This window comes from Panthera uncia, chromosome B1, assembly GCF_023721935.1.
Source record: "Panthera uncia isolate 11264 chromosome B1, Puncia_PCG_1.0, whole genome shotgun sequence".
Taxonomy (NCBI): Eukaryota; Metazoa; Chordata; class Mammalia; order Carnivora; family Felidae; genus Panthera; species Panthera uncia.
In genome coordinates, this window is record NC_064811.1 from 101,134,655 (window position 1) to 101,161,955 (window position 27,301).

Genomic DNA, 27,301 nt, shown 5'->3' on the forward strand with positions numbered 1-27,301 from the left:
GTTCAACTGAACATCAGATTTAGTGAAAGTTTTACTCAGAGTATGGTTAGATGTTCCTGTAAGAGTATCCAGAACATCCAGAACTTTAGACATTCATAGACACAAAAAGCTCTAAAAAAGGTAGAATTGACTTTAGAGATTCAGTCCAACATCCTCATTCTACAGATAAGGAAATGGAAACCCCCCAAATTTAAGCAAGTGACCATGATTTCACAGCCAGCAAGATTTTAGGCCTCCTGTATCACCATCTGTAGGTGAACAGTAATGTTCGTAGGTAAGCCTCTATCTCTTTTGAGGGCTGCTTAAGTCTTGAACACAGAGCAGTGAAAATGGAGCTGTTCATGTCTTACTTCTTCATCTTGTTTATTTCAATGCAGTGCTTTTCTTGGAGTGTTGCTAGGATCTTTACCTGAGTCTTTAAACTCAGTTTAGTGAAGGCTCTTAACCAACACCCCGTTAAATTATTTTTACTCTTAAGGTAGAATCTCTGGTCAAAGGATTAGAACAGAGATTTTAACAGTAAACATAGCAAAATAAATATATTATTTTAAATATAAAATCACAGTGTCAAAGAAGTCACCAACTATAAAGCCAAAAACAAGAAATACAGACTTCATCCTTCCCTAGGCAATTTTGTGGCTGCTTTCTGCTTTTATCCCAATAATGTGGGCTGGCACCATTTGACACATAGGTAGGCTCTACATGCATGTTATCATCATTATTGTTTACATGATCCCTTTGTGATAACATTTTAAAATTTTAAGATAGAATACCGTGTTTTTGATGACACATTTCATTGAGATTTGATGAAATAATTGACAGCTAATATATCTTTTAGAACTATAAATTTATCTGTACTTAAAAAAAAATACTTCTAAGTAGATAATTTTTCTTCTCAGAACATACAGTATTTCCCATCCCACATCCTCTTGCACGTTCACAGCCATTTTAACAACAAGAGATTCTCAAATAGCTTATGACATTCTAGCAAAAATTTTATTTTCCTAGAGTTTTTAATTTCATATTTAAATAAACTCTGCTGGAGTTGATAAGAAATGGCAGTTAGAACAGGTTGCTTACTTTTACTATCCATGGTTGAAAGATTGGAATGTTTATGCAAAAGTCTATTTTCTATTAGGACAGAAGTCTTGGCCTCTTGATTTGTCTCCTTATTTTGATTTGATACAAGTGATTGAATTTGCCTTATGCAAAGCATGCAAGCACAAAGTGTCTGTCACTTTCAAAAGAAGAAAGAAAAGAAAGGAAGAAAGGTGACAGACATTTGGAGTTACTAGCTCGCTCCCATGTAATCATTATAACAATTTGAGAAGAGAGCTACAAGACTTTGCTTAAAATGCATTTTGTTCCAGAATACCACCTGAATATGTCCCTCTATACGTTTTAATTGCCATTTCCACAAGCTTAAAATGTTAGCTTATAAGGGAACTTGAACTGGGGAAGGTATGTTAAAACGACTTACAGAAAAAAGACTACAAGAGTGTATTCCATAAATACATTCATATCTATAGTATTTAAATATTTTTGATAAATCCCAATAAAGAAATAAGACCTTTTTTCTGTAGCCATCTAGTAAAACTATCTCCTGGCACATAAATAAACTGTATATTTATACGTTAGATATTCTGAGATAAAAAATAAACTCTTCAGATATACATTTTTAAACACTCCGTTTCCATTTCCTTAAGAGAATAAAGACCAACATTTCATCTTGACCCTATGCTTCTATATTTCTCATCTTGAATGAAGGTATATAACTTTTAAATTAATGATCATCAGACACCTCATTCCTGTGCTAATCAAGGTCAAGGTTAATATAAGACCACTAAATTCCCAAACCATGTTTTTGGTTAAAATTTTTAAGCTTAAAAAAAAAAATTTAAGCTTCTCTCTCCATCAAGGAATGCCATATTTGGGCACTAATATAAAGTAAAAATTTTAGAAACCATAGAAATCCATAACATAGGAAATCAGACTTAATTGAGTAGACAGCTTTTTCAAGTTGACCAGATACAGAGCATGTGGATCAAACTGAAGAACTGTATAGTAACTGGGGGGAAATAATCCTGACTTGAAATACTGATCTGAGTCTTTTTCCCCATCACCAATATGTTGTACTCCTCCATTTAAAATACCAAGAAGTGAGTTTCACTACTGTGTTAGAGTATGTAATATAGTGTCCAGCTTCAAGTTAGATCCTCAGGAACCTTCATATCTCATTTGTTCTAGGAGAGATGCTGATGAATCATCTGTGGAAATAGTATACCATGAGTAACATAAATGTAAGAAGAAATCTGGATAGATAAATATGAAGTAGAAAATTAAATACAATTTCAGTTGCATACCTTTTGGATGAGTGATTTCAATCTTTCTAGGAATTCTTTCGGTGATGTTTTCTCATAAGAATCACATGAGGGGCATGTCTAGAAATCAACAAAAAAGTTCAACATTTTTCCCATTTAATAAATGTTCAGTTAAAATATATTTTTTCCAATTAGAGATATAAACCGTGTTCACTGAAAAAAATTTTGAGATGTGCATAAAATTGTTCAAGAAATAACAATGGGAAAAAATCACTTGTAATCCCCATCCTCAGAGATAACCACTGCAATCTTTTGATGCATATCCTCCCAGCAATGTTTTTTTTCTTTGCATTTATGTTATTTACACTGGTTGGTAATTAGCTTTATTTACACTCAACATATACAAGCATTTCCTACCTGTTAAATATTCTTCAAAAATATATATAATTGTTGCTCTGTATTCCAACGTACCATCAAACTGTTACTATTTTGGGGCACATAGATTGTTCTAACTTTTCACTATTGCACACAATGCAAGAACATTTCTGAATAATTTTTATATACATCTTTATTTAAAATTTCTAGAAGTACAATTACTAAATTAAAGGAATAAAAATTTTTGTCTTGCTGTATATTGTAAAAAAGTTCCACCTGTATTCATGCAGAGCATTTGTACTATTATTGAGTACTGTTAAAATTTTTTTTGGAAAGAAGTAGGATTTCCTTAGCTTGCATTTATTTGATTATAAGAAGATTGAGCAATTTTTCTTATGTGTCTTGCCTGTTTGTATTTCTTTTTTTTTTTTAATTCTGGGATTTTCTTCTTTATCCTTATTCCTTTTGAGAACAAAAACACCAGGCCCTTGCTTGGTATTCAATGTCTCTAAGCCCATTTGATGTTGTAGTGGGAGCCTTTGACTGAAAGGTAGGAGATGTAAGTTCTAGTTTTCATTCTGCAACTTAGTATTTGCAGGGCTTGGACAAGTCACTTAATGAGGTCTCATTTTCCCATCTACCAAAAAAGGTGCTTAATTAGATAAAAGCTCAGTGCCCGCACTGCCATTTCATAAGTCTTTGCTATTGGGTTTCAAATGCTCCTTTCTTTCTGAGGAAAGTTTTAGAGGGATACTTTTTACAATGAAACCTGGCTAAGAAATCAAAGGAAATAAAAATCATTTTGATAATGTCATTAAGGTTTCATTTGAATCATATGTGAAATTCCTTAGAAGAGAGAGAACTGATTCAAAAAAATATTTTGGAGAAATTTATCTTATGTGTTATTCCACTGGTTTTGATTAATTCTTGAATTAGTGATGACAGTATCAGCATTGCTTATGAGTTGGCATAGGAAGAAATATACAAGAGGGTCTCAGGGCCTCCTAGGGACTATTAAAATTCTCCAGCCAAATAATGAGATCTGTCTATTTAAATATAGTGCTGACTCTGTGATTATATAGGACAATAATATTCTTTAAGAGAAGAAGGCAAAATATGAGATTTTTCTTGGTCTCCTGTAGGCTGTCTCTTTTCTTATAGGAAAACTAGGCCCTAGCTCCTGTTAATAAGAATACAAGTTATATGTGACCATATGATGAAAGAAAAATACTTAACTCCTAAGTCACAATTAAATTTCCTGCCAAGTGACTTCCTCACCTTGGGAGGCTATTTTAACTTCTTCCAGCTACCAGAGACTGTTAGCAAATTCTTAACAGGATTTCTGGGCACTTTTGAGCCTGTGGATTTTGAAGAGGTGACTTCACTTCTCAAAATACGCCATAAAAGACAGCGTGTAACTGGAAGGAAGGCACTGGAATCTCTGGATACAAATGTGTGTATTAAGTGCGTTATGTACCGTAAGAGATGTAGTTACTAAGTACAAATAAGAGAGATGACAAATGACAGTCTTACTGGTCTGTGTTTCTGTCTTCTGCCTGCGTTTGTGGGAGGTAGTTTCCTCTTCAGCTGTTTAGTTAACACACTGATTATCTGTTCATTGCCTCCTGTATTTGCTGCCTTTAGTTGGACCTTCTGAAAACATGAAAAAGCTGACCGTTCGCAGTGTCTCTGAAAAAGAAATAATTTATATATATGTAAACAAAACAAAAGTTATTCAGAAAGTAAATGACCTTCCCAGTCCTCTTTTTCTACTTCTACTACAGCATATTAGATCACATTTATTTCAGCAGATTGTGAGGAAGGAGTTCACGCCCTATGCATTTGGGCTCATTAGAAGGAGGCACCTGCAATGTCAAATTTCATCCCATATTAGGGAAGAGACAACATTTCCCTCCCTACAGGCAAAAGGAGGGATTCTAGCTTTTCCATTTCTAATGCCATTTTGAGGTCTGGGTAGTAGACAGGATCTTCTAAATTTTCTAAATTTTCTAAAAGTTACACTATGACTGGTTGCAGCTTTGGGTGAGATATGCTGTAATCTGATTAGCAATCTTTTTTATTTGTTTTTTGTTTGTTTGTTTCTCTCTACAATGTTCATGGAAGCATCTAACAGTGACATGTCTCAAGCAACGTCTTACCTTGCACAACACCTGGCATCCTGTCTTATTGCTAGTCAGTGCTCAATAACTACGTGTGGAGTCAACAAACGAAGTAAATGAGTTAATGCCCCTACTTTGGGTGAAGGAAGTGGCTATCTACCTCTGATGGCATATTCTACATCTAAGAGTCCATACACCTGTGACAGACTACACATGACTCTTCTAAAATGCTATTCACACTCTTAGGTCACTTAGGGTAGGATTCTGCCTGAACTACCTAGTCAAGGAACAGAATTTGAGACTTGTGCAACCAATGGGACGGAGGACCGTTCCTTAGAAACTAAGGATGGTGTCTCAAAGAATGAAGAAGAGGGCGGAACAAGGACCAAAACCTTGTCTCTTGGTTTAGTCAAATAACTAGAGAGTAGTAACTCAAAAACCTTAGAAATCGAACTGAAAATAAAATGGAATATATCGAAAGAACAAAACTTAAATTGACTTATTAAAAACATTTTAATGCTGATCTAAAAACTTGTATCCAAGTTTCTTTTTTCTTTCAGCCAATGTGTATATATCATGCTATTCTATCCACACCCCACCCCACCCCAGTAGTCGCATCCCTATCTCACTAATGTGCATGGAAGACACAGCCATATGAAACCAGAAACCTTAATCTCTCTCAGTTCCTACAAGGGCAGTTCCACATATAACAAAATTATCTGAGTCTTCTCATGGACAATCAGCTGAAAATAGCATCTGGCCTGCTTTGCATTTTCCAACCCATATGCTTACCCAATATGAATGTTGATTAATAACATGCATCATTAAGACACAAGCCTGTCAGGCTTACTTTGCATACATAGCCACAAGCTGAGAACCAGCTTATCTGGTTTCCTTCTATCAGAACAGTTTGCCTCTCTCATAAGGGCAAGGTAATATCCTTTCCATATGTTTGCCAAAATGCTTATTTAATAGAAACTATTTATAAATGTTAATTATAGCACTTTTTTTTCCTTGAAAACCACATGCTCATGTTTGTTGAAGTTTTTTCTTTTCTCTTCTTTTTGACCACAACCGGCTTAACTTACTGGAAAAAAATAATATTCATATTTAAAGAGGTAAATTTTCCAGCTGAAACTGAAAACACTAACTGCTTCATCCGTGATGATCTGAGAAACCAGCATTTCTCACAGAAGCCCATTTTGCTGAGTTAACATTTACATGGGTATGTTGAAAGAAAGTTACGTTCCAAAGAAGTATAGGGGCCCTACCGAATGAACTCCCTTGGTATTGCCAGGAATGGTCAAGATCAGTAATGAAAGAGCTTATGCCTGAGAAAGCTTTTCTGAAAGCCTCTGGATGGCGTCTGGACAATGACAGGCTGCACTGTCTCATGCCCTTCCTTGTTTACCTGTGTTAGTAGGCGGTGGTATGTTGCTCAGTGCTTTCTGCAAGCAGCAGAGCTGTCCCCAGCCATGTACAGTCCAGGACAATTAACTGCTGCATTGGGCTTCAGACACACACCAAAGGCAGCCTCAGAGAGGAAAAGAAGTGGAGAAGCTATCCTGACAACTGCCTTACAGATGCACTGGGAAGGGGAGTGGAGATATTAACCTTGCTTCAGGCAGCCATGGATGGCTTGTCACTCCTGGTCTTTACAGAATGAACCCAAACTCATGTGTAGAACCACCATCTGGGAGCATAACAATTATTTTCCTTTGCTATGCCTTGCTGGCAGCAAACTATGAGGGCAAGGCTTTGATTCCTTCATCCTTCAACACATGATAAAATGAGTAGTTGTGTGTCCTACATTATTGCAAAATAGAGGGAGCAGTACGGAAGTCAAAAAAGCAAGAGTAACAAACAAAGAGAACAGTCAAGTGCTGCTTTTGCAAGGAAGCACGCTTGGCTTTGTTGTTTTGCAGCTGAATATTTGAAAATATTCGCCTCCTTATAGCTTATTTTTAACCTACATTTCCCCCTCACAGAAAGGCCTGACCACTCACACTAGGAAGTCTTGGGCAAGATACCTTTGTCCCAAAGGCAAACTAGGTTTATATCAGGGTTTCTCAATAACAATACAATTGACATTTTGGGCTAGATAATTCTTTGTTGTTAGGACTGTCCTGTGCATTCTAGAATGTTTACTAGCATCTCTGACAAGTAGAAAGCACTCCCCTACACACAACTGTGACAACCCAAAATTTCTCCAGACAATGTCAGATGTTGTCAGGAGGGCAAAGTCATTACCAGTTGAGGATCACTGGTTATATAATTATAAGAAAGAGAACAATGCCTGGCAAGGCCAATAAGGGATCTGAGATAATCACAATGTATCAACATTTACATGCAACATGTAAATAAATTTATTTTCCTTATTTTTAAATCTCTTATGAGCCCTGCTTTGATGCTAGCCCTGAAAAACTTGACATAATGCTACTGTGGCCTTGAATTATTTTCTTCCTTCCTAAGTTTGCCTGCCAGCATAGCTTAAAGATCTTAGCTATACCATTACTCACTTGTATCATAGCCAGCATTGTTTGATAAGATTGTCAGATAGATACACTGTCACTGAGATGAAATCTTCTCATTATGATGTAAGGTAAAAAGCCTCTATCTTTAACAAAGCATAGATATTTAATGAAGGAAGTACCCATTGGATCAACTCAAGTTAGAAAATGGGAAATCTTTCTTATTTCTTATTCTGCAAGTTATAGACAGGGTTAGTCCAAAAGGACTCTAACCACAGCAGTTAAACAAAATGCGTGAGATGCTGAAAATGTATGTTTTGATAATTAGGTCATCAATTAAGAAATATTCTCACTTATTAGAAAAGGCTTTCCAATAAGCTGAATGTGCTGCTTTCATTTTAGATGCTGCTTATTAGAAAAAGACCTAGTAAATGAGAGTGGTTAGGTTCAGAGCTAGAGAGTGAATTTTAGAGAAAAGCAATGGTTGTGACTCATTCACTTTCTAAACTTTTACACATAGTCATTTACGATAATTGTTTTCTTTGCAATGTATCTTCATGTGTCTCCTCCTCTGTAGTGTCCTAATTACTGGTAGCACTTTTATAGTTATTCTAATTTATGCAGTTAAAGGTCTGAGACAATGAAAACATTTCCCCAGTTGCATTTCTATCCTCAGGGTACCAGATGTGAAGACTAGAACGAAGTTACTAAGGAAAAGACCAGCACGCAGCCCTCTTGAACTATGTGCTAGGTCTTTTCTTCCTCGGACCTAAGGGATTTAAATGGCTTAAGAGAATGGGATGAGTTTTTGAAAAAAGTCCTTTTGAAAGACCTCTCCAAAGGCCAAAGACAAGACTCACTGAGGCCAAGGTATATGGGAATTATATTCTAAAGGACAGCCTTGACTTCCATACTACCATTCTTCCATGCTGTTCCTGTAATTTGTTCTTTCTTCTTTCTCTCTTCCTTCCTTCCTTTCTTTTCTTTCTTTCTTGTTATTAAAAGGTGAATTCTGCTTCTTCCGGTGTGTGTCTATATTTCTTAGGTAGGTTTGCAAAGGAGGGCTCAAGAACTGTCATTCTACAAGGGCTCTTAAAATCTAATTAGTTGGTCATTATTCAGGAACTGATCATAGAATAGATTTATTTTCTAGTTTTGTTATTCTGTCTCAATAGTGCTACTTGGAAGGACTCTTAGAGGTATTTGAAGATAAAAATATATTTTATAAGGTATGTGGTGTTTTTATGATTGGCTTGCTGGTAAGTCAATGAATATTTGACCAAAACAGGAAAAACTATTTTACCAACTATTAAACCCCCAAATTCATGGAAATTAAGTATATTCCTAGATAACTATGTTAATGGCTTTCTTAATTGGATTTAAAAACTTGTGCCACAAATATTATCACAAATAAATTCAACTGGTCTTACCTTTACGTCTTCTGGAGCTGGCAGAGGTTCAGGTTCCTAGAGCAAAAGAAAATTAGTTCTGGGTTATTTTTATAAGTCAAAAAGCACCTTTTATATTAATTGAAGAATAATATTTAAATTTTGTTGTGATAAGTATGGCCTTACCAAATAATTCACATAATTTTGCAGCTGATCAACAATATCTATAAGTTGACGCATTCTAATCAAGAGGAGATCCTTCTCTTGGAAGCTTGACTTATGGGCTATTGTCCCCAAGAAGATGACCATCAGGCAGATGACTATCTTCTCCATGTTGCCAGCACTGGATCTCATAAGTGCCAGTAGAGTAAGACCTTGGTCTCAGTTTTCACTGCAGTTTGACTGTGAACAGGTTGTCAGTAAAGCTACCTATTTATTCATCCTTCAGGGAGAGGTAAAGCCCTCCCATTGCAGCCTGGAAATCTTTGTAAAATGGATGAATGTGAGTAACCCTTTTTTCTTTTCCACTGGCTAGGTATACGTGTGCATGTGCTAATGCGTGGGGGGCAGGGATTGATGGAGTCAACGAAATGTGCCCCATCTGCATCTTAGACAGGAAAAAGAGAAATGGGTGAATTCCAATTTTCAGCATGAATCAAGAAGTGTGCATGGTAAACAGTAGGTACTACAAAACTTCAAAGAAGTAAACAAAAACACTTTGATCTCTCTTTCTCTGCCTCCCCTAGCATCTTACCTGTTCCCTCTAACAGTCATAAGGGCACTTCAATAATGAGTAAAGTGCCAACATGTGCTTTCTTGCAGGACTTTTTCTTATAGTAATAACTATGTCTTTTGACTGAAATCATCCAGTATTCCATCGTAAAGGTAGGAGGGGAGCTACATTTTAGGAAATTTTAAATATCAGGGGTATTTTCCAAACTAGCAAGAATATTTTAGGCTTTTAATCAGGTTAAAGAGTTGAAAGTAGAATTTGCTTACAATTCTCCCTGAGAGCATCTTTAAATAACATTAATCTTGGCTCCTAACATTTTACTTAGCAATCTGGTTTTTATGTGTGTCATAAATGATTCTAAGAGACTGTAAAGAAATTCATGCCATCTCCCAATCAGGATCTCACTCTACTTTCATTTAAAAAACAACAAAAAAACTCTTTGATGTCCATCTCTTCTATACAATGCATCAATTAAATGAATGAAAGGTACTAATTCTCATTCTTGTCCAAACCAAAAACTTTTTCAACAGCAAAATCAAAAATACCCATAAATTATTAGGGGGGGGGTAGTGTTACTTATTCTTTTAGATATGAGACAAGGGATGAGCAACACATTTCTAACTATGACCAGGTAGAGGTTACAAAAGACTCAAAGTCCATTAGTGGTTTTATCATCTTTCTCTCTGCTGCTGCTTCTGTTCCTACTGCTCTACTCATTTGAGAAAGTTAAATATAATATTCTAACCAGAAGTAGTTTTGTACCACAGTCAGGTCTTACAAATAAAACTCTTGACTATGGATTTTACTTATTCATTTGTTTCTTCATCTATTTCATTGCATGCTTAAACCATGCTTTATTCTAGGCTGTATGTAGACAAGGTAAATTAGAGTTTGTACTTGATTTGCTTCACTATAATTGGGTTTTTTTTTTTTATCATAGAATATCTATTTAAGACTATACATGTTGGGTGCTTACAAAGTAGATAAGAATTCTTACTGTATGATCAAGAGGCCCTCCCAATAAGCATTGAATTCTGTAGGAGAGGGTTCTATGTAAACCTATGAAATGCATGTGGACTACATGTTGTCACTTGGTACCTCAACATTGCCTGCACAGTCTTTGTACATGCTTTCCTGATCTGCCTAAAGAGTCTCCTTGTAAACACTAACCACAATGGTTAAGAGCTCAATTTCTAAAGTTAAGTGCTTAATTTCAGATTCAGGCCCTAGCAATTAATAGCACATATGACCCCAGGTATGTTATTGCAAAAGGAAGATAAGTGTAGAACTAATCATTGGGTTGTGATGAGGCTTAAATAGACATTCCAGGTGAAGGGGGTGAATACAGCACATGATAAAATCCCAGAAAGTTTGTGTACTGATTGTGGATAAGGAAGAGCATGGCAGGTCAGTGGTCAGCCAAAATGCACTGGTGTGACTGTGCTGATTGTAACAAAGTGGAAAGTCTTTCATATTGCTTAGAGAGAACCATTCCTTATAGCCCCAGAGTGCCTCACCAACACCCTACAAATCCCAGTCCCTCTCTGAGACCTCCCAGCCCTCTCTACTATTCATCAACCAGCATGCCAGGATCTCCAGGGTCCTGCTGCAGCATTATGACCTAAGATCTTTCTGAGGTCTTAGAGAAGATGTGATAACAGAAGCAGAGGTCAGAGTGATATGGGGCCAAAAGCCAGTAAATACAGGCAGCCTCTAGAAGCTGGGAAAGGCAAGGAACATGTTCTCTCCTGGAGCCTATGAGAGTGAAGCCTGCCAACACCCTGATTTTAGTTCCATAAAGCTCATTTTAGACACTCTGCCTTAAGTGGCATATCAGTTGTGAAGCGTTTTGAACATTATCGCTGGTGTGGTAGGCTAATCCCTAGAACCCGTGAATATGCTACCTTTATATATCCCTAAATAACAAAGGGGACTTTGCAAATGTGATTAAATTAATGATCTTGAGATGTGAGATTAGCCCACATTATCCAGGTATGCCTGATATAATCACAGGGGTACTTATAAAAGGAAGGCAGGCGTGTCAGGAGTCAGAGAAGATGTGATAATAGAAGCAGAGGTCAGAGTGATATGGAGCCAGAAGCCAGTAGATACAGGCAGCCTCTAGAAGCTGGGAAAGGCAAAGAACATGTTCTCCCCTGGAGCCTATGGGACTTCAGCCTGCCAACACTCTGATTTTAACCCCATAAAGCTCATTTGAGACCTCTGACCTCTAGAACTGTGAAAGAATAACTTTTGTGCTGTTTTAAGCCACTGGTTAAGGGGTAATTTGTTACAACAGCAATAGAAAAGTAATACACCTATGTATAGAGTTTTTACTCTTGGGAAAAAGGTGGGAAAGAGAGGAAGGGGCAATGAGAGAACCCGTAAAGGTTGGGATTTTGTTTTCTGGGCTTTTGAGGAGTGCACATAGAGGGGACAAGAAATGCTGGAGAAGAGGGAAGGAAGATTAGTGTTGGCCACCACGTGGTGTGGGATGATAAGGACAAAAATGTATAATGAGGACTTTCAGGAAGTCTGGTGTGTATTGTTACAAGTTCTTCCTGGCACCAAGTAGGATTTGCTTAGGATTGACGGTATGTTTCCAAGTTATGGAACCCAAGTTGCATTTCACTTGAATCTATCACTATGCTTAGATGGAATTTAGGGTGGGAGTAAGGGGACTCAGATTTAGTTGAGTTACATATCCTCTGCTTCAAGATAACCCTACTGCTATCTTTATGGCATCATTCCACTGGGGTCTTAATGGCTTTTTATTCTTTAAATTATAATCATTTTTATAACCTAGATTTTAGTCAGTCCTGCTTTAATGCGTGTATCAAAAATGGGAATTTATTCCACTGATTAAATATACCAGGGAACAATTTGAGTATAACAAGAATTTTGTGTTTGCCTATGTGTGATTTCATCTTTGAATTCAGAAACTGCCTCCAGCTGACTTGAACTGTATAGGAATGCACACAAATGCTGCAAACATCCTCCAGCTGCCTTGATTCACCAGGTATATCATGAGCCATACTCATCCACTTCGGGTGTTATAATTTTCTGTGCTCGAAAACCCTCTGTTGCCATTTCTTGATAGCTCTGACTCTCACCTCCATGGGCAAACTTCAGGTCTTTTTCTAGGTAAGATACCATATTTATTGTAGTGTTTATGTATTTCTTAACTATTTAACATGTGTAAAACTGCTACCCTTTTTATTAGGTTCCTATTGTCTTTTTTAAGTGTCACTGACAACATTTTTTGAGTATTGTGCCCCTAATTTCATTTTCCCCGTAAGCTCTGTGGTTGTTATTGTGCAATGTTGTACAGCGCAATGATTTTTAGGAAAGTATGTGTCACATTATACCAGAACTGACTGTATTTTGTCTGGAAGAGGTCACATTTAAGCCTCAACAGCAACGAGTTATATCCTAGAGCGAGTCTAGGATATAGGATTTATTCTTGAGGAGGAAGAAAAAAGGGAAATGATGGAGGAAAGGAGAGAATGAAAAACCAACTATTTCTTGTTTTATACTTGGCCCAACTGAGCTCCGGTATTTTAAAACCCTGGTGCCATTCCTCCCGTGGTCCTTCCCCATTAGCACAAGAGAGTTTTTCTTGGCATCTATGGACATCCCCCCCCCCCCCCCCCCCGGCCAGGGACCACTATCAGTGTGTTTCAGAGGACCATAAACCTCCTGAAATTATTTGCAAACTTTAGCATTTATGTTTGTGGGAAGAGGAAAACCTTAAATTTCACCCACTTCTCAAAGGAAATACCAGACAGCTGCTGTTTTTGTTTTTCAGGCTCCAGAGACTTCTGTGAAGGGCAGAGTGATCCATGCTTCTTTTGTGTACATACACCACTGTGTGAGTGTGGGGCGGCTCCAGATTCTATACGGGAAAAGCTGAGGTGCAGCAGTCTGGCTGGACGTCATACTTGTATAGAAAGCACACTGCTTTTACTTAGCTTCTGTGTTAATGTGGCGCCTTGCAATGAGGCGGTGGGCTCTACTACATGCATTCTTTCCAGGAATATAGCCCAGGTCATCACCACGAAAGCATGAAGCTCTAGTCACCCTCCAAGGGGATTTATGGACATATTTTAAGCATTTTATCTAATGGACTGTGCTTAGAGACTTCCTGGTCTGGGTAGGAATGAAGCCTGGGAACTGAAGGAAGGCTTCCAGCCAGGAAGAACAGGCTGAGGGTAAGAGGAATAAAAGAAAGGAGAACTTGAAGTCTGAAAATGAATGCTGCTAGTTCATGGTTTTGCGAGGGCAAAGCTGTGCTGGATATTATTTGGCCCAACTCCCTTGTCCTGTCTTGCAGCCTTTCCTTGTGATCATCACGTGTCAAATACTCCCTGTTTTCACTTGCTTTGTCCCCTCATGGTAGAATTAGATGTTTTCCACAGCAAGCTCTGGGAAGGGAGGCCTCCATTATTTCGAATAATATTAAGGTATTCTAATATGTAGCACTCCTTCAAACTAAAGGTATTTAGACAAATGGCTCATCCCTAGGCTGGTCTCTAGATAACTATGACACCCATAGGCTCAGTGAGGCTGGAGATCAGATGTCCTTCACTCCATCAACCAAGCTCCACCAGCCTCACATCAGGAGATGTGATAAGCTCCACCAGCCTCATGTAGCATCCTGTCCAATGTCTATGATCAAGGAAACACTATTCTCTTCCTCTCTAGAGTTATGGGTGGCTATAAACATCTTCTTTCTTGGCCCTGCAGCCCCTAACACATGATCATAAAAATTTTTTAAATACAATATTGGTCTTCACTGTGTCCTCCTCTTAGGGTGTCTACTGAGCCCATGTTAATCACCTGAATAGGAACCCCCCCCCCAACTTTCTCTCAAGGGGCAACAGCAGGATCTCATAGAGAGAAGTCTGCAGACTGAAGACAGGCCTCATTTTGGACAGTTACTTCTGTTTCTGGGTATAAGGATCATTTTTGGAAAATTACTACTTTTCATCTTCTAGTTACAAAAGTAATACATCTGTGTCATAAAACAAAGAATTCAAAGTACATATGTATGAAGTAAAAAGCAAAATATGAAATTACTCCCTTTCCTTCCCCAATTTTCATTCCTGGGACACTCTTGAGAGTTTACTATGTATCATTATAGACTTATTTTCTATGTACATAGAATATCAAAGGATATAGATATATAGATATTGAATAAATTAGAATTATATTTGGAGATAGAAGTATATGGAAATAGAGATGCAGACATAAAAAATATGTTTTTTAATAAAAATTTAATCATACTATACATATCCTACAACTTTTTTTTTTTTTACTTAACAATGCGTCAGAGACAGCAGTCCATACAGTATTCATATATGGGGCTATCTTATTTAAATAGCTGGATTAATATTTCATTGCACAGCTGTATACCATAATTTATTCATTCATAGCCCTACTGATAGATTTTTTTGTTGTTTTCAATTTTTATCTCCTACAAATAATGCTACAATGAACATTCTTAAACATCTATATCTTTTTTTTTAAGCAATACTGAAGCAAATTTACTTTTTATTTTTTGTTTTGTTTTGTTTTTAAAGTTTTTGTTTAAATGCTAGTTAGTAACATATAGTGTAATGTTAGTTTCAGGTGTAGAGTTTAGTGATTCATTACTTACATATACCCAGTGCTCATCACAAGTGCCCTCCTTAATGCCCATCACCCATTTAGCCCATCTCCCTCCTACCTACGCTCCAGCAACCCTCAGTTTGTTCTCTGTAGTTGAAAGTCTCTTATCATTTGCCTCCCTCTCTTCCCTCTCTTCCCCTATATTCATCAACTTTGTTTCTTAAATTCTCCATATGAATGAAATCATATGGTATTTGTCTTTCTCTGACGGACTTATTTCATTTAGCATAATACACTCTAGCTCCATTCACGTTGCTGCCAATGACAAGATTTCATTCTTTTACTGGCTGAGTAATATTCGATTGTGTGTGTGTATGGTATGTGTAGATAGATAGATAGATAGATAGATAGATAGATAGATATTTACACCCCACATCTTCCTTATCCGCTCATCAGTCGGGCATTTGGGCTCTCTCCATAATTTGACTATTGTTGATAATGCTGCTATAAACATCAGGGTGCATGTGCCTCTCAAATCAGTATTTTTGTATCCTTTGGGTAAAAAAGTACCTAGTAGTGCAATTGCTGGATCATAGAGTGGTTCTACTTTTAACTTCTTGAGGGCCCTCCATACTGTTTTCCAGAGTGGCTGCACCAGTTTGCATTCCTACCAACAGCGTAAAAGGGCTCCCTTTTCTCCTTTTCTCTGCATCCTCACCAACATTTGTTGTTTCCTGTGTTGTTAATTTTAGCCATTCTGACAGGTGTAAGGTGGTATCTCATCATGGTTTTGATTTGTATTTCCCTGATGAACATCTATATCCTTAAGCATATGTGAAATATATCCCTTTAGGATACATATCCCACATTTCATTTTCCAGTTGGTAAGATTATATCCTTTTAATAATTTGATAGAAACTGCCAAATTGCCCTCCAACATGCCATATCAATTTACACTCCCACCAACAACAGTTTCCTTTGCTCCTCCACTCTCAAATACTTTATGTTATGAATATTTTAATACTTCCCAATATGCTTGGGCAGAAACATAGTATCTTGTCATTGGTTTGTCTTTCCTTGATCAATAGTTAAGTTTGGCTTATTTTCATATCTTTATTATCACCTTATTTCTTTTTTGTGAACATCCTTGTTCCTATTCTTTGCCATATATTGGGTTGTTTCTTGCTTGTAAGGCTCTTTTTCTATTAAAAATATGTTAAACATGTTGATATTATTTCCTTTATGGTATCTTTTACCATATGGAAATTTAAAATTTTTATGTTATTACATCTGAGAATCTCATGTTTTACGACATGAACTCCTATTTAATATCAAAAATGTCTTACTTTCCATAATAGTAAATGGTAGTAATTGCTTTAGTGTTCATCTTGCTTGTGTAATTCCAATGCCAAGGGGGTCCCTATGAATTCAGGAGTGCTTTTAAATGAATTTGCACATAATTAATCATTAGACAAGCTATATACTTTTTTTGAAAAATAATACCCATATGGTTGAAGATGATTTAGCCAATCTATAGACAATGCCCCCTGTATAGATGGATTCATGGATTCATTTTTAGAACAAGTTTTAGACATAATCTATAATTATTTTGTACATTTAAATCCAATCTTAAAGCACACTCAGGGGGACAAGGTTCTCAAGAATCCTGAAATGGCATCTGGGGCATCAAAATCAGTATTTTTCAGTGCCATTTTAGTGCTGAATGTTTGGGACAGTTTCCGTACTTTAGTTCTTTAAATATTGATTTTCCGTGTACAGTGTGTACAGTTCTAATAAACAAGAGTAACTGAGGAAGGAAAACAGACTCTGTGAGATTTTCTCACAGAAAAGGCTCAGGGCTCAAAGTCTCAAAGGAATCACCCTTTAAATGGAGAAATAGTCACACCTGAGAGATTCTTCTGCCACTAATAAAGGGGGAAAGGGTAGCTCCTGTTAGGAAGAGACCTTGGACCAATCAAAAAAATAGTAATATTAATAATTATTAGAACAAACACTTATATAGCTAAGTGCTTTACAGACATTACCTCATTTAGAGCAACAATGTGAGTAATAGGTGCTCTGATTATCCCTCCTTACAGATAAGGAAATCAAGGCACAAAGACTCTAGTGAAACATTGAACAATTGGGTGAACTGCCTATAGAGCCTGACCACTTCTCTCCACAACAGGAAACTTCCTTCATTGCCAATAACACCGGGTTATAGCAGAATAGTCTGTGCAGTTCATGATACTCCATGAAAGGACTGGGCCCCAGTGATGATGCTTCAAACACGTGGATTTGGGATAAGGTGGGGTAAGGAGTCCTGTTGCAAAATTATTCCTGGTGGCATCCAGAATGTAAATGTATATCTTGTCTGGGTTAATTAAATAATCAGCTTGCAATCTGGGTTGGAATAACCAGTTGCCTCTCTTTGATTTATTAATTATTTAGTCCAATGAAAGACTTGACAATAATTTTCTGATGTTTTTTTTATATTCACAAAAGAAGAAAGAAAAAAGTGAATAAACTCCTACAGTCATTTGGGTCTTGAATAGCATAGACAAAATCAATCAGAAAATCAGCTATCTTGACAGTTTCATAGCCAAAAATGTAGCTAAATGATTTACATCTATTTAATTTTCCACGTTATTCAAGCCTTCTCATGGTAATGAGAGCATTAGAACACTCATCTACTCCAGTTATCTCCCGGAATTTTAAAATAGACACCAAGGGGGAAATCAGTACAGAGGGAGACAAAAGAAACGTGCTTATAGAGAGTTAGCTAAAAATGGATAGTTCAATGGTTGTGGATATCCACAGTTGAGTCATCACAGGTCATGTCAGTGTATTTAACAAAAGTCCTGTTACTTCTGCCATCTGTGTGTGTATCATCAACTGGAGGCTTAAATGGCATGACAGTGATGTAGGACTCTGGTCCTTGACTTGATTTTTACCCAGCTTTCAGAAACACTGCTCTGATCATTGCTGCTGTGTTTAGAGAATAACTTTTCATGGAGTTGGTGTTCAGATCAACATTTAGAATGGAGACCTTAGAAAATAAAAACATTTAAAAAATTATAAAAACGGGGTGCCCAGGTGGCTCAGTTGGTTAAGCTCAGGTCATGATCTTGCGGTTCGTGGGTTCAAGCCCTGCATTGGGTTCTGTGCTGACTGCTCAGAGCCTGGAGCCTGCTTTGAATTCTGTGTCTCCCTCTCTCTCTGCCCCTCCCCACTCATGCTCTGTCTCTCTCTCTCTCTCTCTCTCTCTCTCTCTCTCTCAAAATTAATAAAAACATAAAAATTATAGAATGGAGACCTTAGAAATATAAGGATTAAGGCACTTGAAGAAGGTCAACAGTAACCATTGAGAATGATGACCCCTGGATGACCACAACCCAAATGATCCTAGTAGCCCAGGAAAGCTGAGTGTTCACCTCCTTCTCCTTTGACTCTGACTCACTTTCTCTCTGGATCTCTCTATTCTTCCTTTCTCTTCTGTTTCTTACTCACTCCAGATTTCTTGTTTCTTCTCCTTCCCCAGATTGGTTTGCGTCCATCCTAATTTGTTTCTTGTTCAATCCTCATACCCTGAAACCAAAATGTATTTTAATTATAACTGTTTTATTAAACAAAGCCTTCTAGTTTCTAAGTATTAAATTTAAATGACTAGAGTGCTATATTCTCTTTTAGGAGCAAGGAAAGCTCTTTTTTATGACCTTTGGTATTCGATCTTTGTCGTTTTCTCCCCCCTCTCTCTCATGAGTCAATGACACTTTTACAGAAAAACAACACTTTGCCTTTTCCTGATTTATAAAAATATAAGTCACGGAAAGCTGTAAAAAGGCACTATCTGCTTAGCATCGGGGAAAAGATAATTTGGGAGTATCCTTGTTTACTTTCTGAATCTCTAAGGAGCTAGGAGCTATTTTAGAAAGAGCTCTCACCTGTGTTAATTTTTCCCTGTTCGAAGCTCTCTGAGCTGCTGCAGTCGTGGACCTCTGTGGAAACCTCTACACTGTTAGTTCCTACTTTGCACATAATACACCCCAAACCTGAGAAACACACATAAACAAACACACACACACACACACATCATCATCATCATCATCATCATCATCATCCAGCAGGTACCACCAGGGAGAAAACAATTTTACGTGAGTATTTCTGTTTTATTTCCTTCACCTACTAAGTTTTATGTGGATATTCCAGGAAGAGAAAGCTATTTGTTTATATGTTTCCCATATAATACTTGCATATCATAATTGATGTACAATAATAGTTAATTAAATTACATTTATTACTGGGTGGAGGTTTCCTGCGACAGGGCTCAAGGAGGGTTTTATGAAAAAGGTATTAGAATAAAAAGTCCTTGATAGCTGAAAGCTATGTGTAGAATAAACGTTCGACGTGTTGTGCATTCTGAGAGCATTAAACTACATCTGGTGGGGATTGTGAGGTGACTTGGTTGAGATGGAAGGACGGTCTCACTCACATGAGAGTTTAAGGGAGATTAAGGGAGTCTGGAGACCAAACTAGAGGAAAATGAGAAAATACATTGAATGTATGTTTTGTCTACATATTTAGTGAACATATTAAACGTTAATATGTGCCACAAATAAGGTGACTTTCAATAAGGTAAAATTTGACAAAGCTTGGAGTAATTGATCGATAAACACCTGTAGAAGTTTTAGGAGATGCATTATCTTACTATGTTAACAAAGCAATATTGCTGCCCTGGCAGGGATCCTTGGAGAGGTTGCCCTGCAGGTGAAGAGGAAGGAAGGTGGGCAGCATTTTGTACCCCTCCACCCCTATTTTAATGAGAAAAAATCCTCTTTTATCTGTTTTACACATTGGGTCCTGTTAAGAGTTAGTTTAGAAACAAGGTTTACCCTTTAGGAAAAAAAAAAGTTTTAAAGTGACTGATTGAGCCCCCTAGTTGCAGAGCCCAGGGTAGTGGAGTCACCTGCCCATGTCCAGGTGTTTTGCCTTGGGTGAGGAAACCACGGCATGGCCCACAGAGGATTTGGAAGGCCCACTGTTGCACTGTGGCCCACAGGTTGCTAATAGATAATTACAGTTAACATTTACTGGATACATACTCTGTACCAGGCGTTATTTCAGTTTTGTACGTATTCTACATTTCAGTATCCTTAGACAACATATTCCATATATTAATATATCACAAACCAGGCTGCCTCTTACAGTGGATGACAACTTAGAGTCAATGAAGTACAACACGCCACCTAACCCTCACCTTTATGAGGTAACTATTATTTTCACTCATTTTAGAGATGAGAAAACTGAGGCACAAAGAGTTTAGGAAACTTGCCCAAGGTCACACTTGTAAGTGCTAATGTGATCTGCTAAAACACCAAGATTGCTATTGGCAAGGTGGAAAGAGGCCTAAGATGATTCCTGTTAGTACTAGGTATAGACGATTGAATATGGGAACCAGTGACAAAAAATCACTGGCATAATATGAAGTTATATGCAACCTGCTAGGAAAAGGAAGCCTAAGACTTAAATTTCTGTGTGTTTCTATCGATTCTGCCTTCTCTCACTAATCTTATTCACAATAAAAATCACCAGCTTTTTAATAAGACAGATGTCAAGAAATGTTCTGCCTTTAAAGGATGTATGTTAAGTCCATTAAAACTGATCCTTGCACATAGCAGGGACCTGTTAAATGTTAGTTCCATAACTTTCTTCAGGGGTCAAAAAAACCCCAGTTTCTCATGGATCATACTTTTAAAATGTCATACTGGTGGCTGCCACATCTGATGCTAATTTATTTGCCAAATAGGCTTTGGAGAATACTGTGGTTAGAGCTTTGACAATTTCAGTTGATTTCTGAACAGATTTGTCATATGTAAAACAATTTTCCTGACTACTCAGGAAATAGGAAAGGCCTTCAAGTAAAGGAGGATCATCTATAACTGTGTCCTGTACGCTCACTGGAATACCATGGAGTAAAGGTGAAGAGAATTAAAAATGAATAGCTCTGATCAGGTGCAGAATGTCCTGATTGTTAGAATGATGAATAAGAACAAGACCCACAGGGGAGCTCAGTATACTTCCGCTTTGTGTGCACGAGGTGGGGAAAATACACGGTTTCCCTGTCACCTAGTGAGAGCAAATGGGCAAATGACGTGAAGGTAGCATACGTCACCTAAGAGGTCTGTGGCTTAGGAACATGCTGAGTCAATTTGCTACTTGAGAATTTACATCACCTTGATGGTGGACTTCCCCAAAAGTGGAATTCTAAGCAACCTCATATCCCTACCTGGGGAGAGCAGAGATTTCCTTTTTCCTCTATCTCTCTGACAGTCCAAATCGTGAGGTGGATACATAGCAGACCCTGTTCCCTCCACCCACATTTTCCTTTGCATAACAACAGAAAAAGGGTTTTCCTACAGCTTAGTCACTGGCAGATTAAATAGCATTCTGAAAATAAGGAGGCAAAGTGACAAAACTGCTTTCAAGGAATTTGTTTTCAACCTCTAAGTTGAGGAGTCTTGAATTCATTATTCAGCATTTACCATAAAAATGTACCAATCTGAAAGATAAAATAAGTTGCTACTTAAAACAATAAATAGGAAGCATTACATCATCAGAAAACATTTCTTGAGCCTGTGTGTATTTGGTATTTCTTTAGATGCTATCAGGTCACTGCTCTGTGAAGACACACGGCAACACTTAATGACACACGTGCTTGAGAAAATGAAAGCACGCCGGCCTTTATGTGTGAAAATGACACTAAATACGATCAGACAAATGTGCATTCGAGGTTTGTTTTTCAGTTGCACTGAGGTTTTTTTCCATGATTTCTATTCACATTTAGTGCTGCCGACCCGTGTTATGATTTTAAGATGATTAGCCAGAGTTAGAAGTATCGTCTTTGTTCACAAAAGGTTTTTTGTCTTCGAGATTTTCATAGGAATTAAAATCATGAGCAAGTGCCTAGCACCATACTATGAAGCTTCAGTAAAAATAATCTGGACTTCCATGAATTTGGGGCTAGGCTAGTAAAACACATGTTAGTGTAAGACACTGGTAGGATATGGAAGTCGTGACAATATTAGTTATATCTGAATTAATCTGATAAAATTAGTTGGGTGAATTATTATGAAATAAAAATTTTACCAATTTAACAAGTCGGTGAGGTTCCTTCATTAGGCTTAGCATTAGAATTCATCTTGATAATATTGGGTTAAATTCCTTGGTCATTTTTTTCCCCCTTTTTAGGCAGAAAAACCTCAGATAACTGCCTCCTGCCACAGCATAAAGACTCTGTATGACTGCCTTGCTCACTGCTTTCTCTTCAGGGTCTGGCACAATGCCTGGCACAGAAAGGCACTTAATAAGTATTTGTGACTTGTCTACATTAATGGTTGATTGATTGGCTGATTGAAAGACTTAATTCATTAACTGATTATGGGCATATACAAGACATGTAATTGGATGTAGTAGGAAACCAATCATCTACTCAACCTTGATTCTTGCAAGTAGAATGAGACTTAGCAGGCACCAAAATGAGAGAGGCCACCTATGCTTAACCTAAGCATTGCAAAAAGCAGATAACTCAGGTTCTAGAAAACAGATGGTGACTTCCCTGCAGTGATAGCCACCCAAGAAAGCATGAAGGTGTAGCCTAGATAAGACAGTTTCCATTTGTGAAACAGAAGCATTTGTTAACACAGAAGCGGTCACTTGAACAGAAAGCTAGGCAAATGCCTTGAGCCGTTAAAAAAAAAAATTTCCTTCAGAAAAGCATTTCTTTTGATGATAACTTTAAAAAATAATTTATGTAGTTTCTTTTTCAGTAGCTGTGCTCGATCTGTATCGTGCAGCATTATTAGCATTTGTTAACAACAGAAGTGGTAAGGAAATTACTCACCACAATTGTTAGATTGGGTTATTAGAGGCAAAGAGAGAAGAGTGGCCTTCAGGAGTATTCAGTTCAAATCGCTATAGTCAGCAGAGGTGTGGGCCATAGTGGGGGAGGATGTGAGAATGGAGGAGGGAATTGGCTTGCCTCAGTTTCTGGTGAAGCATTAAAATTTGTAATGCAAGCCACTTAGCTTGCAAATGCAATTGGTTTCTTTTGTTCTAGAAGAGAAAGGTTGCTGGGGAATAAATTCAGATGAGGAATAAATACAGCTCTAAACTTTCTTTGAGTTTGTATTTCATGAAAGCCTCACTTATAGAAGTAAGGTGATGGCTCAGGAAAGTAGTATGTGTACTTTTTTTGTTTGTTTGAGACTGGAAAATTAGATTGTATCAATCTTTTCTCAAGAATGATTTGGTGCCATGGATTAGGTCTCCAGTGACAAATTTGCATGTCTCGTGTGCCTTGCTCTCTGTGTGTCTGCATAATGAAGGCATCTTTGTTCATTCAAAATTCATTCATAAAAAATTCATTCATTCAACAAGTATTTATTGAACATCAACTAGTCATACTTTGTCCTCTCTCTTTTCTGTGTGTGAAAAAATAGAATCCAACTGTTTTTCATTGCACACAACTTGCAAATGTTTTAGCAGGGATTTCCTAGCATATATAGTACTTTTGTGAAAATGAAAAACAAAAACAAAAACAGCTCCCTCTCTGTGCAAAAGAATTATTTTCAAAAGTCCCTGTTCCTCTGAGTGGAGGAAGCCCTATGCCCTAGCTGAGAGGAGTGCATTCTGGATTTCAGCCCCTAGCTGGGCACCATTTTGCAGTACACAAAAGTCATACCTATATGTAGAAGCTAGTCTTAGGTAAAGCCTTACTGGGTTTTGTCCAATTTTTGATGATTTGGACCAAGTGTAAGGAGAGTTCCTTCAATCTATGTTAGACAAAGAATCTCTATACCAAAGACTCTGGTCTCACTTGTTCATCCACCAAATGAGGAAGTTAGACTAGATTCCTAAAATATGCATTTTGGTTATATAGTAGGGGGGACAAGAGCATGGGCTTCAGAGTCAGACTACTTGAGTTTGAATTCTGGCTATATGATTTAAGAGCAATTTGATCTTGGAGAATCTCTTTGACCCTCAGTTTCATTTGTAAAATGGAGGAGGTATAGTGCCTAGTACCTAGTTCATAGAGTTACTATGAGAATTAAATGTGATATAGCATGTGAACACTTGGTCCAATATCTGGAGTAAGTATTCAAGAATCATTAGCCATTACGATGATGATGATGATGATGATGATGATGATGATGTCGACGATGACAGTGTGATTCCACATCTCAAGAAAATGAAGGACAGCCAATCCCATCTTTTGCCTAACAGAGTTCTAGCATCAGTAATCTCACTAACACTTGTTTATCCACATTTTCCACTCAGCCAATTATAATACTTTCTGGGTCACTAAGGTAAATAAGGACTTTCATTTTGTAAGCCTTGATAAGGCTACTGCCCTCTATCATTTAATAGTACTGTAATATCCCTATAGACACTTGCTATCTTTCTAGGAGAGAGTCAAGTAGCAGGCAGTTTTGCCTGAATCAAATAATTTGTGTTTGATTCCCAAAAGCAGCCTCTAGAGATTCTTAAGAATAATTCATCAAGCAGAGGAATTCCTGAAACACCAAAGAAGGATAGTGTATCAGCCATTACTGTATAACCAACAGCCCTAAAACATAGTGGCTAAAAGCAACCACCATTTATTATTTCTCATGAGTCTGTGGGATGACTTAATAGATCTGCTGATCTGGGATAGACTTAACTCATCTTGGCTGGGCTCACTCAAGCGTCTGTAGTCAATAGCATATTGAGCTTGGCCTGGACACTAAGTTCTCCTTACATGGCTCCCGTATCCCTCCAGCCTAGGCATATTTTGATGATGGTGGCAGGGGTCCAAAAGAGAAAGGAAATAACAAGTCTTTTTTAAGTCTCTGCTCTGTCAAGTTTACTACTATCTCATTAGCCAAAGCAAGTCACATGACCAAGTTCAGAATCAGCATGGAAGGATACCACCAAAGCATATGGATAGAGCGGGGCGTGAAAACTGGGGCCACAAGTACAATCTACCACACACAGTAAATACTAGTTTTAAAGATTTCTAGCTTATACATTTATCTAGTAGTCAGCTTCGTTTTAATATTCAGTCACACACACACACACACACACACACACACACACACACATATTCATATACTTTTTCTTGCTTTATTCACAAGAAATGTCTTGAAAAGCAGTACAAAATCCAGAAAAAGAAAATCCAGACAAAGAACAGAAAGCTTTAACATTTGAATGTTAAAGATTGAGCAAAATCTTAAGTTCTCTTCATGAACTTACTCTAATTTGTTCTTTTAGAAATCAGTTAGCAAAATCCTTCTAAGGCAAATAAAAAATAAAAAGGTAGGGTGAATTTATCCCTGCTAGGGTAAAACTGAAACATTGGATTATGCAGTATAGAAGACTGTCTTAGGCTAGACTAGCCTTGAAAAGTGGAGCCTAGCTCGACTAGCCTGTGGAAAGAGGAAGCCTAATCTAGCTTCTCTTTTTCATAACAATTAGGTGTTTTAGCTCCATAGAAGCCACTCAGAAAGAGCAGACAAGCACCCATCAAATAGCTGTTTCCAACTGGCTTGCAAAATCCTAGTTACTATAACCTGCACGTCCTCCAAAGTATATAAGCTGCCTGTTAGAATTCTCATTTGGATCTTTGCTTTAGGATCTGCAAAAATACTCTCAAAATTGGCACATATACCTCCTAATTTAGTTTATACCTCCAAATTCTGTCATAGCAACACAATGGCTCAGACCCTTAAATAAACCTCCACATAATTTAAAGACACCATGTGGTCTGCTGTCCTCTAACTTATTAACCAAACCAGTTTAATATTCTCTCATAGGACCTAGTTTCCAACAATATCGTCATTTTGTTCCCTGTTTTTCTCTAGACCTTGCAGCTCTTTGCCACATCTTCTCTTAAATGTGGTGACTGGGCTGCCCAGGTTATGATAAATGGGGACAGTTCCCAGGCCCTACACCTTGTGTGTCCCCACCCCACCCCAACTGCACCGCATGCACATTATAATGACAGGTGGCTAGGAAATGACTCAGGAGGTGGAGTGTGGAGGAACAAGAGGAGATTTCCAGCACAAGTGTAGAAAAACACTTGAAGGTTTCATATATAAGTGTACTCCATCAATAAACTCATCCTTCCTCATCACAGCAGATAGTAGCAGAGTCCTTCCTTTTTACCACGGACTCTTTAGGATGCAGGTAACATTTTAAGATTCCTATCTCCTTCCAAGTTCATCTTTATTTTTTTATCTTTATTTTTGAGAGAGACAGAGACAGACAGAGTGGGAGTGGGGGAGGAAGAGAGAGAGAGGGAGACACAGAATCCCAAGCAGGCTCCAGGCTCTGAGCTATCAGCACAGAGCCCAAAAGGGGAGCTCAAACTCCCCAACCGTGACATCATGACCTGAGCCGAAGTTGGATGCTTAACCAATTGAGCCACCCAGGCGCCCCCCGAGTTTATCTTTAATATTTACTGTAATAAAAGGTCATCTAAACTAAAAACCAGCCCCAAATGATGTGATTTACCCTCACCTGTCTGCACCAACCATTGTTAGTAACCACCATTGTGGGTTATCACTGATAAGTGACCCCAGGTACCCAAAATCTATAACTCTAAAAATGGTAAACAAAAAAAAACACCACCCCAAACTCTAGCTTTTATAAGTCATTCTTCTAACCATGCAGCCTGATAAGTGTTTCTCTTCTGATCAGTCCTCTTATGCTCACTATATTCATTTTGAACTACTACAATCCCTGGTCTTTTCCCCCTTGTGCCTTTCCTTGTTTTTTTTTCTTAACTACTCAAATCCTACCATTTTCTCACAAAAGTAGCAGAAATGGATTGACTGAGTGCATAAAGAAGAGAGTTATCTCTACAGGACCTGCTTTACATACTTGCCTCTTCCTTGTGGAGCATTATGTGAGACAAGTCCTACAGGATCCATTCTGGGAACTGTGACCTAACTTGTAAAGGCATATCCCCAGCACAGACCTCAAGCATCTCTCCCAAGCGAAGCAGCTGAATAGAACAAGCCTCCCTCATTCAGGTTTTCCACCTAGTCATTGAGTCCCAGCAGGCTAACTTCAGTGGCCACCACTCAGAGGCAAATGGGGAGATAACATAAAATACCCTTAAAGTTCTCTTTGTTAGTAATCTAGCACACAAGTAGGCATTTCTCCCACTGATTTTCCGAATCTAGAGTTTAGGATCATTCATTCAGTCAACAAAGATTTGAATGCATATTTGGTACCAGGCAAA

The 27,301-nt window shown here is 37.7% G+C and overlaps 1 protein-coding gene and 1 long non-coding RNA gene across 3 annotated transcripts in view; one reads left to right on the plus strand and one right to left on the minus strand.

Moving 5' to 3' along the window:
• Nucleotides 1-27,301, plus strand: part of LOC125923089 (uncharacterized) — a 95,113-nt gene that overhangs the window by 61,870 nt on the left and 5,942 nt on the right. The gene's annotated exons all lie outside the window — the stretch shown is intronic.
• IL21 (interleukin 21) lies at nt 1,747-9,220 on the minus strand. Its single transcript, XM_049631130.1, has 5 exons — nt 8,862-9,220; nt 8,718-8,753; nt 4,230-4,385; nt 2,364-2,441; nt 1,747-2,267 (listed from the first exon to the last, which is right to left on the minus strand). The coding sequence occupies exons 1-5, from the start codon at nt 9,027-9,029 to the stop codon at nt 2,244-2,246; spliced, it is 462 nt and encodes a 153-aa protein (XP_049487087.1). The 5' UTR covers nt 9,030-9,220; the 3' UTR covers nt 1,747-2,243.

Excerpts from the sequence above, each read along its gene's own strand:
- IL21 (XM_049631130.1), bottom strand. The coding sequence starts at position 9,029 with ATGAGATCCAGTGCTGGCAACATGGAGAAGATAGTCATCTGCCTGATG. Across the intron at positions 4,386-8,717 it reads CAGCTCCAGAAGACGTAAAG|AGACACTGCGAACGGTCAGC; the intron begins GTAAGACCAGTT and ends TTTCTTTTTCAG. Across the intron at positions 2,442-4,229 it reads GAAGACAGAAACACAGACCA|ACATGCCCCTCATGTGATTC; the intron begins GTAAGACTGTCA and ends GTTGATTTCTAG.